A 12,758-nucleotide genomic window follows, 5' to 3' on the forward strand; every position below is an offset into this window, starting at 1 on the left:
AGTTTCTCTGTAGCTTTGAAGCCTGTCCTAGAACTCTCTCTGTAGACCAGGCTGGCCTCAAACTCACAGAGATGTACCTGTCTCTGCCTCCTAAGTGCTGAGATTAAAGGTGTGCGCCACTACAGTCAGGCATAAATACACATTTTCCTTGCTTAGATTCCTCTTCTCCTTTTAATGAATTATCCTGTTATGTTTGTTTTCCAGGTTCTACACCCTGCTAGTGCTGGCCACAGCTCTCTTTGGACAACCACCCTTCAAGAACGTGATTGTGAACGGACTCATCTTGGCAAGGCAGGTGCTCCCCGCTCTGTAGTGGCAAGTTTCAGCTCTGATGCTCTTATTGTAGCTTTGAAATTCGTGTTCAGAGCAACCGCGTTCTGATTGGACCTCCGTACATTTTCTCTCTGAATAGAGGGATTTGCACCACCACCCCTGAGCTCTAGTGCCACTCTCTTTCCCGTCTCAAACTTGTTTTTGTTGTTTTTGCTTTTGAGGCAGCCCTGACTGGCTTGGAATTTAATCTTGTAGGCAAGGCTAGTCTTGAACTCACAGAGATCCGCCTGTCTCTGATCGTGCCTACCTGTCTCAGACTTCTCCAGAGGCAGAGTTACGTCAGGTTTAATGTTCTCCTGCCGTAAGCTCTCAGGTACTGAGATTACGGGTACGTGCTATGATTCTGTGACCTCTCCTGTGTGGGTTTTTCTGCAAGCGCAAAGGAACAATCCATGTGAGGCAAGGAGGAAATCTGGATCTACAGGCCTCAGCTAGGGTTAGTTCAGATTTTTAGAGTCTGACGCAGGGCAGTTTATTTTGAAGTACAGTACAACTTTGGAAACAAGCTTCCTGATCATCCTCTCAGTTCCATGTGCATAACAAAGCCGACGTTTTTTTACAAAGTACATGTGACCTACAGCACAGAGACGGCTCTGTAGCTTCAGGGCCTACAGGAGCATCTGGAGTGGACTCAGTCACACAGACAGCCTAGAGGTCACCAGCCTATAAAGTATATGTGACGTCTCCCTAAGGATGGGTTCCCTTGACTAAGAAACAAAGCTAAAGAAGATAAAGGTCTAGGGAGGGAGAGTCTGGGATAAACATAACAGTCTGGGGGATTCAGGTGCGGCCTGGCCCTACAGAGAGCACAGATCACCAGGCTGTTAACAACATCCACTCTCAGCCTTCCGGGTGGAAAACAGGCATGTGCACTCCTTCCCTTGCAGAGACAACCTTGTGCGCTTAACATTCCTGGTTTTTCTAGTGTTTGTCTTGTTGGTACTGAGATACTCTGAGCTGCACCTCCATTCCTGCCTTTTAGTGGTTTCCTTGGCTGGTGAGATGGCTCAGCAGGCCCAGCAAGCCTGATGACCTGAGGACATTCCCCGGAACCAATGTTAAGGTGGAAGGAGAAAGCAACTTATCAGTTGTTCTCTGACCTCCACACGTACACCATGGCACATGCACACCTGCACACACACATCTGAGCATGCTACTTTCTCACCAGTACAGCTATGATATTAAATGGTTTCACCACCATAGGACCTTGTTCCCTCACTTACCTGTCCATCCCTGTTTCCAGTTTCTCTGGAATAAATAAACGCATAATCATCTTTCTGCTCCATTCTGCCTTGAACCTTCCATAAAGACTTACTACAGTATTTAAAAAGACATTCCATGACTCCACAGGTAGAGACACTTTCTATGCAAACTTGACTGACTCAGATCCCTGGAACCCACATAAAGATGGAAGGAGAGGCCTATGCCTCACATGCATACATCAAGGACATATACATACACGGTACCAAAAAATAAATTTAATATAAAAGAGCAAAAGCCTGGAGGTGATGGTGCACACCTTCAGTCCCAGCACTCAGGAGCAGATGCAGGTGAACCTCTGAGTGTGAGGATAGCCTGGTTTATAGAGTTCCAGGGCAGCCAGGGCTGCACAGAGAAACTCTGTCTCAAAACCAAAATAAAAAAGAAAAACCTAAAAATAGAAACAAAAACACCGTGCCATTGTGACTTAGACGAGCTTATATCTGTCACTCCTTTCGATTTGCATGTGTGTGCTTGCATGCAGTCTATACCCGTATAAAGGCCAGCTATGTTTACTTATTTAATTGGTATCTACTTTCTGTTTTACAAGTGATGGCCAAAAAATGAGCAAACGGAAAAAGAACTACCCAGATCCAGTTTCCATCATCAATAAGTATGGTGCTGATGCCCTCAGGTAGGAAGCAGCTCTCTGCTCGTGTCTGTCTCTTGTCCATAGTCACCATTCTGAGGTTGTTAGATAGTAATGCTTTAAGAGTTGGTTCTCTGTATGGGAAGTTAGATTTTTACAGTTCTTGATTTTCAGACCTAGAAGTCTTAGGACTAGAAACTGTCCTGGATACCATGAGGTGGTGAAGGTTGTCTCTACCTCTACCTCAGCTTCTTTCTAGGTTCCCTATCTTGTTGGTATTAGAATTATTCCTCTCCGCCCCTCCCCCCCGCTTTTTTATTATTATTAATTTTTTGGTCTTGCACTTACAAAACTGTATAAGATGTATTTACACCAGAACAAATAATTTAACATCTAAGACGTTTTAGAGAACTTTTGGCTACTATTTGAAACAGTCGTGCTCCTGAAATCTATCATGTTTAGGTTGCAAAGGCCTAGAGAACTTGCTCAATACCTCCATGCCACCGGTGACACCCACTCCTGTATCCTGTATCTTGTAGCCTGATGAATGAGAGGCTGCCTTCCACTCATTCATCAGTCAGATTTGTATTCGTCCCATTCTCCATTGTGAGGGTTTCTCCCAAAGTGTAGTAGTGCTCCTCATGATCCTGTGCGCATCTGCATGGGGGTGCGAGTGTGAGCACTGTCCTCTTCAGTAGGAAAGTGGATTTGAGCTGACCTTCGTAGTCTTTAGTAAAGAGAAAGACTTCTGTGATTGGAGGAGGAACGAGAGGCTCACCTTCTCAGGGTTACAGTCGTAATACTTGGCTTACCATCTCCGTAACTTTTCTTTGTAAATATTCTGCTTCTCCCAGGTTATATCTGATCAATTCCCCTGTAGTAAGAGCAGAGAACCTCCGCTTTAAGGAGGAGGGTGTGCGGGATGTCCTCAAGGATGTGCTGCTCCCGTGGTACAACGCATACCGCTTTCTCATCCAGAATGTCTTTAGGCTTCACAAGGTATGGGCTACATTGGGCTGTGCATGCTGAGCTATGAGTTGGGACTCTGGGACCTTGAGGCCATTTTTTCTGTTGTCTGCTGTTGGATAACCCAGAACCATGAGGAAACCTTACATGATGATGCAAGAGGTGACTGGTCCTCTGTTAGGACATGGCCTCCTCTGTATAAAGAGGTGTGTCATAGTTTGGTCAGCCAGTCCTTTGTTCCAGAGATTTCATCTTGAGTGAGGTTCTCTTCCGTTCCTGGAATTCGAAACAGTGTAAGAGTCAGCTACTGACAGAGTTACCTGGTGAAGGACTGCACCAGACCCTGTTTCTTGAGAGTGTGGTCATACAAGATTTGTAAGGGAAGCCTTGGACTGAGACTTGGCGTGACAGTAGCTCGGAATGGGTTGCTAGGATTAAAAATAGTAGTTGGGCCATACAATGGTCACCTTTAACCCCAGCACCCTGGAGGCAGAGGCAGGCGGATCTCTGTGAGTTTGAGGCCAGCCTGGTCTATACAGTGACTTCCAGGACAGCCTGGGTTATACAGAGAAACTCTGTCTCTAGAGCAGGTGGGGAGAGAATGGTAGTGAGAATATATGCGAGCCTGAGCTTCAGATTGGTCTGCTCGTCATCTCTGCTCTCAGGATGCCCATCCCAAGAACCCTTTGTCTGCAGCCACCTCCTCAGACCCAGGCTGACTACTATCAGTGCCCAGTATCTTTATCACTAGTATGTGTTTTTATATGGTATGCATGTTTATGGTGGAGCACCTGCTGTGCTCAGCTTCTTACTCCAGAACTGCTAGTAACTTATTGCTGACTGGGTAACTAGCAAGTAAGACAATGAATGGCCCATTCACTTGCTTCTGCTGCCTCTGGGTCCAACTTAGCTCTTCTACTGAAAACAAAACAGAAGTAGTACTCACGAAGGACTTCCAGGGTACACTGTCCCTGGAAATTTAGAAAGACAGGCAACTTCCCTAGGCATTCAGCATGCCTCTCTTTGTAATTTTGCCAGCTCTTCTCCACATGGTGCCAGGTAGGGATAGCATTCTTGAAGCTTGCATGCTTTGCAGATCTCTGTTGGTGTGGAACTCACACCTGCCCTCAGAGCAAGGCTGTACATAACAAGACTGCACCTACTGTGAGGCGCTCAAACCAAGCGAATAGTCCTCACCACATCAGCTGACAAGCGGCTGTCTGAGAAGCACAGCTGCCTTGAGTTAGTATGCAGAGCAGGAGCAGGTGAGATGCTCTCAGGGTCAGGGAGGGCTCTCGCAAAGCAGATATGAGGGGTTCTGGGTGAGATGTGAGGCTTTCTGCTGACACATAAGGGGTTTTAGGTTTCCTGGCACTGTTGCAGTGTGTTTTTTGTTTTTTTTTTTAAGAAATATTTATTTATTTATTATGTATACAATATTCTGTCTGTGTGTATGCCTGCAGGCCAGAAGAGGGCACCAGACCTCATTACAGATGGTTGTGAGCCACCATGTGGATGCTAGGAATTGAACTCAGGACCTTTGGAAGAGCAGGCAATGCTCTTAACCTCTGAGCCATCTCTCCAGCCCCTGTTGCAGTGTGTAAGGGATCATCTAGTTCTAGGTTTTACAGTTTCCTGAGTTACAGTAACTCCAATCCTAAGTCCTCTAATCTTACTTAAAATCAGGGTTCATTGGGGATTTGATGGTGCTCATCCTGGTATTTCTGAATGTTAAATTCCAGCTTGCTAGCAGCATTTTGTATTTTTGTTACTTCCTTTCATTTTACTGATGGAAAGCATCTGGCAGGCCTAGAGAGATGGCCCAAAGGGTAAAAATACTTGTTTTTCCAAAAGGACCTGAATTTAGTTTCCAGCACCCATATTATGTGAGTCACGTTCACATATAACATATAACTCCAGCTCCAGGGGATCCAGTGCCCTTTTCTGACATCCATGGACACAGGTGTACAGGTGTACACAGGCTCATGCACATTTGCAAACACACCCACACACTTTATTGAAAATTAAAGTTGTTTTTCTCTGGTATTAGTTCCCTCTTTGTGCATGTGAACATCTCACTGGGTGTCTGTCTGCAGGAAGATGGAGTGGAATTCTTGTACAATGAGCACACAGTCAGAGAAAGCCCTAACATCACTGACCGGTGGATTCTGTCCTTCATGCAGTCTCTCATTGGGTTCTTTGAGACTGAAATGGCAGGTGAGTCTTCTTATGCTGTCTTCCTGGGGACGAGGACCATTTACTCTCCTTATAATTGTTCTTTTTTTTTTTTTTTTTCTTGGTTTTTCGAGACAGGGTTTCTCTGTGGCTTTGGAGCCTGTCCTGGAACTAATAATTGTTCTTTTGTCATTTTAACTTTTCCCTTATTAGCATGGAGGACATTTTGAGAGAGAACACAGATAATTTTTTTTTCAATAACCCTGAAGTATAGTTTTCATGAGGCCCACTAGTTGTAAAGGGGTTTATTTCAGGACTCTGGGACATTTAGTGTGAGGAGTGCAGACTTGTGGTGGTGCAGCTGATCAGTCGTCTGGGAACCCAACCATCTTTCAACACTAGCTGCCATGGCTTCCCACGCAGCTGAATCTGCAGATAGCACACCTAGAACAGAGCCCAGTCTGCATAAGAGTTGGCAGGTCAGTGTCTGTATAATGAGGGCCATGCACAGGAGGCTCGTCACCCTCAGGAGACAACTCCTGGTCCAGACCAGGTCCCAGCTTTGTTCATCTATCCCCTGCGTACTCACAATGTTTCCCTCAATAAAACCATGAGGGAGCATGTATACTGGGTAGTGATGGCATCCCGTGGGGGTTGCCAGTTACTGTGAGCTCCCTCGGGAAGAGCTGCTTCTGGGTCCATGCTGTGCGTGAACCTCATGAGCTGCTACTGAGGTTCACTTCTCTCTAGAAGGTGAAACCTGAACATAGGAATCTCAGACTTCCAGAAAGTGAAGTGTGGTCAACTCTAGACATAGTATGGACTGGCCTTTCCTCTTCGACAGAAAAGGCCCCCATTGGTGAGACCACCTGTCTACAAGTGTTTGGCCAGCTAATGACCATGGCCCTGGGTTCTGGTTTCTATGAACCACACTGAGAGCAGCTCGGCCCTTTGCATCTTCTCGTGGTGCAGCAGTGGTACTGTCAACAGTTCGGCTGGATCATCCTCCTCAGTGGGGGCTGTGCTGTGCTTTGTAAGATGCTGAGCAGCATCCCCACGTCACTCAGTGGAAAGAGCGATGTTCCTACTCCACATATTTACACCATGAGAGTATCTCCTCAGACTTGGCCAGATATTTTCTGCGGGGCAAAACGGCCTTGGTCAAGCTCTGCTGGCACTTGCTGTACCTCTCAGCATCAAAGGCTTCCTGCTACGTTCTAGTTAGGGTAGGAGGAACACAGTGAGTGGTGTGGAGCTGGGTTCTGTTGGTCCTGTCCAACCATTCTGATACACCGTGCTACATAGTCACCCAGAAGAGGGATTCAGTTTTTCTCATATGTGTGGGTTTGCTTGTAGCTCACTATCATTTTCGTGTGCCCCTAAACACCTCGGCTGCCGTGTCATATGTTCTTGATACATGAGCCACATGAGCCATCTGATTGGTTGATTCTGATTCTCACTATTCCCTTGGGGGGTGGAGCATCTTAGATTGAAGGGTTGCTAATTCTTTATCATCCAGCTCTACCCAGCCCACTCCAAGGCCTGGCCTGGGCTCCTTAACTGACATCTTGCTTTTAGCCTACAGACTATATACTGTGGTGCCGCGCCTGGTCAAGTTTGTAGATATTCTGACCAATTGGTATGTCCGAATGAACAGAAGAAGATTAAAGGTAAGAACTGGTGGGAATAACAAAAAAGTCTGAAGTTTCAGGGACAAAAGAAAATAAGAAATGCCAGATAGTGGTGGCACACACCTTTGGTCCAGCACTCAGGAGGCAGAGGCTGGCAGATCTCTGAGTTCGAGGCCGGCCTGGTCCACAGAGTGAGTTTCAGGACAGCTAGGGCTGTTATACAGAGAAACTCTGTCTCAAAAAAACCACAACAGCCGGGCAGTGGTGGCACAGGCCTTTAATCTAGCACTGGGGAGGCAGAGGCAGGTGGATGTTTGCGAGTTCAAGGCCAGCCTGGTCTATAGAGCGATTGCCAGGATTGGTTCCAAAGCTACACGGACAAACCCTGCCTGTCTTGAAAAACTGAAGAAAAAAAGAAAAAGAAGAAGGAAGGGAAGGAGGGAGGGAGGAAAGGAAGGGAGAAAAGAAAGGAAGGAAGGAAGGAAGGAAGGAAGGAAGGAAGGAAGGAAGGAAGGAAGGAAGGAAGGAAGGAAGGAGAAAGGCCCAAAGGGAAACAGCATTGTGGTCAAAACTCTATTCTGAAATTGTCTTCTGTTTATGGTACATTAACTGTAGTGATTGCAATTGCAGGGTGGAACTTACGAGTTCTGAGGGTGAAGTCCTTAGACTGGGGCTGGGGAGCAATTTTCTTTACTTCCATACTTCTTAGCCTCCTTCCTGGGGGAATGCTTTGATTTGGAGGAGAGAACTACACAGGAGGGGCACCTCTCTGTTTTTGTCTCCACCCAGGGAGACAGAGATCAAGTGTTTGCTGTAGACGGAATTCTTTTTTTTTTTTTAAAGATTTATTTATTAATTATGTATACAGTTTTCCGTGCATGTATGCTGCAGGCCAGAAGAGGGCACCAGATCTTATTACAGATGGTTGTGAGCCACCATATGATTGCTGGGAATTGAACTCAGGACCTCTAGAAGAACAGTCAGCGCTCTTAACCTCTGAGCCATCTCTCCAGCCCAGACTGAATTCTTTTTAGCTGTTGGGGTGAGCATGGCATGGACACTGTTTCTAGACATACCAGCTTGTGCAGAATTTATAGTGAGAGAAGACAGTGAACAGCCTCCTCACTGTGGGCAGTTTTTTCTTGCCATGAGTCAGCATAGTTACCTTAGAAGCTCACAGTATATACTTCTTTTAAAGCAAAAACTTTCTAACTCCTTTTGTGATTGGAATCCATCTACCCTTCCACCTTCAAGTTCATGGTCAGTCTTTGGCTCTCCTCATTCGCCTGGCCTCTAATAGAGATGGGCAGCAGACTGCTGTCCTATGCTGGCCTCTCTCACTGCCCAGCACAGCCCCAGGGCTGATGGCTGTGGCCATTTCTTCTTACACCAGTTTTTTTTTTTTTAAAGATTTATTTATTATAGTGTTCCACCTGCATATATGCCTGCAGGCCAGAAGAGGGCGTCAGATCTCATTACAGATGGTTATGAGCCATCATGTGGTTGCTGGGAATTGAGCTCGGGACCTCTGTTCCCAGCCAGTACTCTTAACCACTGAGCCATCTCTCCAGCCCTCCTTACACCAGTTTTGATGACATACTTACTCCTGGCAACTGAATATTTGTCTCTTGTTGTTTAGGGTGAGAATGGGACGGAAGACTGTGTGGTGGCTCTGGAGACCTTGTTCAGCGTCCTGCTTTCTTTGTGCAGACTGATGGTGAGCTGCTCAACCCCTTTCCAGAACTGAGCTACATACAGTGACCCCTGCTGCAGCCCCCATCAGCCCTCTATGGAAGTGTCAGCGGTGCCTGTCTGTAGCCCCTTTTTAGAATCTAACAGCGCATGTGTCTAACCCTAGTCTAAGCACCACATTAAGTGCTTAATCATTGGCAGTTCAGCATTTAGACAGGATCTAGGGAGGTAAGGCAAATCTTGTTAATGTGACTTTAACTGTGAGAAATGAAGAGATTTCTAAATTCATACTTAAGTGATCAGACATAACTTAGTGCAGGTAGGAAAATGTGTGATCGTTTTACCTGGATTAGTTAAACTGAATTAGATAGCATATGAATGGGAAGGCTGTTCTGCTGCTCCAGCAGTGTTTGAAGCCTTCTGTTGAGTCTGTAAGTTCACGGGAGACCTTGCCCTTACACAAGGCTGTGGTGCCATCCACATCTAGCTTCCTGCATCTGCATCCTGTGACACAAGTGGTTTTTCTGCCTCACAGGTGTAGTCTCTAGGTTTAAGATATTCATTCTTGTGTACATAGGCTTAGCTGTTACTTGTTCAGGGGCTCCTGGTTTGGTTTGGTTTTGGATGACATGACATCTAGAGCTGGTTTGAGTCCTGTGGTGTAGTCCTGCTTTCTGCTACTGTGAGGACATATAAAGTCATTTCTTTGAAAAGGGACATCTAATAACCAGCCTCTGTCTGTATTGCTGTATCCTCTCTGAAGTGACTAGGTGTCCTTTCTCAGTCTAAGCGAGACTCTGAATGATATTCCCTCCTCATCCTCCTACAGGCCCCTTACACACCGTTTCTTACTGAATTGATGTACCAGAATCTAAAGACGCTGATTGACCCTGTTTCTGTTCGGGACAAGGACACACTCAGCATCCACTACCTCATGCTGCCACGTGTTCGGTAGGAATCAGATACAGAAACGTCACGTAGGCCGTGGGAAAGGGAAGTACGTGTAGGGTCCCAAGCTTCCCAGGAGGAATGGGGAGAGGACTCATTTCCATGTTCCACTTCCTGAGCCCCTCATCCCACCGAGGCTGATGCCGCTACTCTCCAGCTGCAGGGACCCATCTGGATAGGTGGTGGGAGGGTACAGCAGCCTCCTTAGAGTTACAGTTAGGTGAGATGTAAACCCCTTGAGCTCATTGTGTGCCACTCAAGATATCAGGTATCACTGGAGACCTAGCCTGCTCCTCTTTCTCACTTAAGCATAACTCTTTAAGATTTTCACCCTTTAAAGGGAATAATCTTTTCCTATTCTTATGTTTCTCAGAGAAGAACTGATCGACAAGAAAACGGAGAATGCAGTATCTAGAATGCAGTCCGTGATTGAACTCGGACGAGTGATACGAGACCGGAAAACTATTCCAATAAAGGTTTGAACTTTTATTTAGATACCAGATTGACACAGACCTATGTCTTAGGAAATATCAATGTAGACCTTCCAGCGGTGGCATAGTTCTTTATCCTTTTCTGCAGTAAGAATGGCTCGGCACTAGTTTAGCCAAACAGTCAGGTAACCTTAGCTAGAGGAGCATTCGCCATTTTGCCCTTTGGAGGAACTGACCCCCAGTTCATCTCCCCTCCCTTCTCTTCCAGTATCCTTTGAAGGAAATTGTGGTTATCCACCAGGACCCAGAAGCTCTTGAGGATATCAAGTCCTTGGAGAAGTATATCATTGAGGTAAGGCCAATCATGGTCCTAGCCAGATTTTGTTCTTCAGGACAATTATTTTAGGAGGTATTTCTCAATGAAGTTCTTTTATTCTTTTGCAAATTGCTACATGCATAACCATCGTGAAATTTTACATGATCAGTGTAAAACTCTGATTTACTCTTCCTCAAAGTAAGTTTTTATAATTAACAGAAAAGCTTTGCTCCTTCAAATGATGGCATCGTAGCCATTTGCTGCTTGTGAGTGCACTGAGTGTAGTATGTGTTTGATAAAAGGTAGACCAGCGTACACCCTCCCTGTCTCCAGGGTCGCTTGCCTTCTGAAGGACGTTCCTGGAAATTTACACATTTATGCATGTATACACATTATGTGTGTAGTTTTTTACTCACCATTTTATTATACCCTTTGTGGGAGGGTCGAGGAGTCAGAGTCTTACTTTGTAACGTAGGCTGGTCTTGGAGTTCTCATGTTTCTGCCTCCCATAGATTGGCATTACAGACATATGTCACTACCCCCAGTTCTATAATATGTTTTTATTGTGTCTGCCTAGTATTTATTTCCTGTGTGCTTCATAACCCATTTCAGTATTCTATTTGAGAAATTTTGGGTTCTCATTACGAACAAAGATAAGAGTATCTGCATATTGCAGTATGTAGCTACTGAAGGTCTCTGGGTATTTCAGTGTGTGTGTATGTTGGATGGATTTCAGGAGTGGAGTTCGGTTTCAGAAGGACAAAGCACATGTTGGTGGCTGGGTAATGCATTAAATTCACAGGATGCTTATTTCCCTGTATTTTAAAAGATTAGGAGTCTGAAACTGATAAAGGAGTTGGGCTTAGAACTTGTTCCAGGTGGGGTTGTTCCCTTCGCACAGTATGGGATTACAAGGGAAAGCAATCTTTTCGGGCCATTGTCTCAGTCATCTGTCTGGGTGGGGCAGGAGGGGGTGGTACGGTAGGCAGCATGGACAGGATGGGGACACAGGATGGGGACAGGATGGGGACACAGTGGTGGGTATAAATGTCTATTTAGAATCCCTTAAATCGTGCGTTCTGTGATTTTTTTTTTAAACAAATACATTTCAAATTTTCAAATTCACTACTGTTTCAAAAGAAATATGTTTTTAGTCTTTCACAGGTACTATTTTAAGTACATCATTACAGAAAATGTTAATTTCTGTATTTGATTTTAATTACTTGAGAATTTTAGACAGATGGTAGAAGCTAAACAGTAGATTATATCTTCTGATTTAATGCCTCGTACACACACACATAATTATGTATTCATATTTCTATCCTGATCACCTTTTATATATGGGCATGACTTGAGACATTGTCTTACTGTATAGGCTTACTTTAAACTTACTCTGTTGCCCAGGCAACAGTGGTCCTCCTGCCTTGGCCTCCCATGTGCTGATTAATATACATTATCACAGCTGGCCTTTGTTACCCCTTAATCCACCTAGATGTGATAGCAAACTTCAATGTTCCTGTTGTTTGCCTTACGTGGTACTCTCTCTTTCCATGTTTCCTACTGTATCATCACTGTTCCCTGTGTCATGGGAATCTGTCGCTAGTATAGTGGCATCATGAAGTACTGTGGTTTCATGGCTCCTGGTTAAATGATAGTTAATGGTGGTACTCTGAATTCCTTGTGCAAGTTTACCCCTAAGAGATGGAGTTTGCATTTCAAGTCCTCTTTCTTCCTTGCTCTGTGTGTGTGTGTGTGTGTGTGTGTGTGTGTGTGTGTGTGTGCGTGCGCACGCGTGTGCATGTAAGATATGGTCTCACTGTATATACAGACCAGGATGTCTTCAAACTCAGAGATCCACTACCCCTGTGCCATGAGTGCTGAAATTAAAGACATGCACCAGCCTCAGCCTTGGCATCCTTTTTCCTGATGCTCAGCTCACATGATTGGTCTTGATAAGAAGCTTTGTTTTCTATTCCAGATGGTATTCTAAATGTATTTGTAGAATTGCACTTATTGTCAGAATCATAAAACATTTCCATCTCCCACAAAGAAAGCCAATCTCCCTCCTCATTCACCTATTTTACCCTTACGATCTCATCATTTATTGGCATCACGATTGTATTTTCTGCCTGTGGAGTCACCTCCTGGAGACATTTCATATAAGCAGAAATGTAGCGTTCATAGTCTGCTGTGTCTGGCTTGTGTTGCTTAGCATGATGTTTTCAGTGTTTTTCACGTTGTAGTGCAGGATAGTACTTAATTCCTTTATTAGCTAACTACTCCATTGTGTGTATAGACCATACTTTATTTACCTAGTCACACCTGCTTTGTTTACTTTATGGTCTGGGCATCCAATCTGGGGCCTTGTGCATGCCAAACAAGCGTTCTTGCACTTAACCACATCTGAGCCCCACCTA

At 45.1% G+C, this 12,758-nt stretch overlaps 1 protein-coding gene across 1 annotated transcript in view; it reads left to right on the plus strand.

Annotated features, from left to right (window-relative positions):
* The window catches only part of Iars1 (isoleucyl-tRNA synthetase 1), a 50,110-nt gene that overhangs the window by 23,794 nt on the left and 13,558 nt on the right, over nucleotides 1-12,758 (plus strand). Inside the window, exons 17-25 of the mRNA XM_057787561.1 lie at nucleotides 205-291; nucleotides 2,144-2,227; nucleotides 3,037-3,181; nucleotides 5,245-5,365; nucleotides 6,902-6,993; nucleotides 8,594-8,671; nucleotides 9,476-9,597; nucleotides 9,968-10,070; nucleotides 10,294-10,377. Of these exons, the coding sequence (XP_057643544.1) occupies nucleotides 205-291; nucleotides 2,144-2,227; nucleotides 3,037-3,181; nucleotides 5,245-5,365; nucleotides 6,902-6,993; nucleotides 8,594-8,671; nucleotides 9,476-9,597; nucleotides 9,968-10,070; nucleotides 10,294-10,377 (916 nt within the window). The remainder of the gene's footprint in view (nucleotides 1-204; nucleotides 292-2,143; nucleotides 2,228-3,036; nucleotides 3,182-5,244; nucleotides 5,366-6,901; nucleotides 6,994-8,593; nucleotides 8,672-9,475; nucleotides 9,598-9,967; nucleotides 10,071-10,293; nucleotides 10,378-12,758) is intronic.

The sequence above is a fragment of the Chionomys nivalis genome, chromosome 13, assembly GCF_950005125.1.
Source record: "Chionomys nivalis chromosome 13, mChiNiv1.1, whole genome shotgun sequence".
Lineage (NCBI taxonomy): Eukaryota > Metazoa > Chordata > Mammalia > Rodentia > Cricetidae > Chionomys > Chionomys nivalis.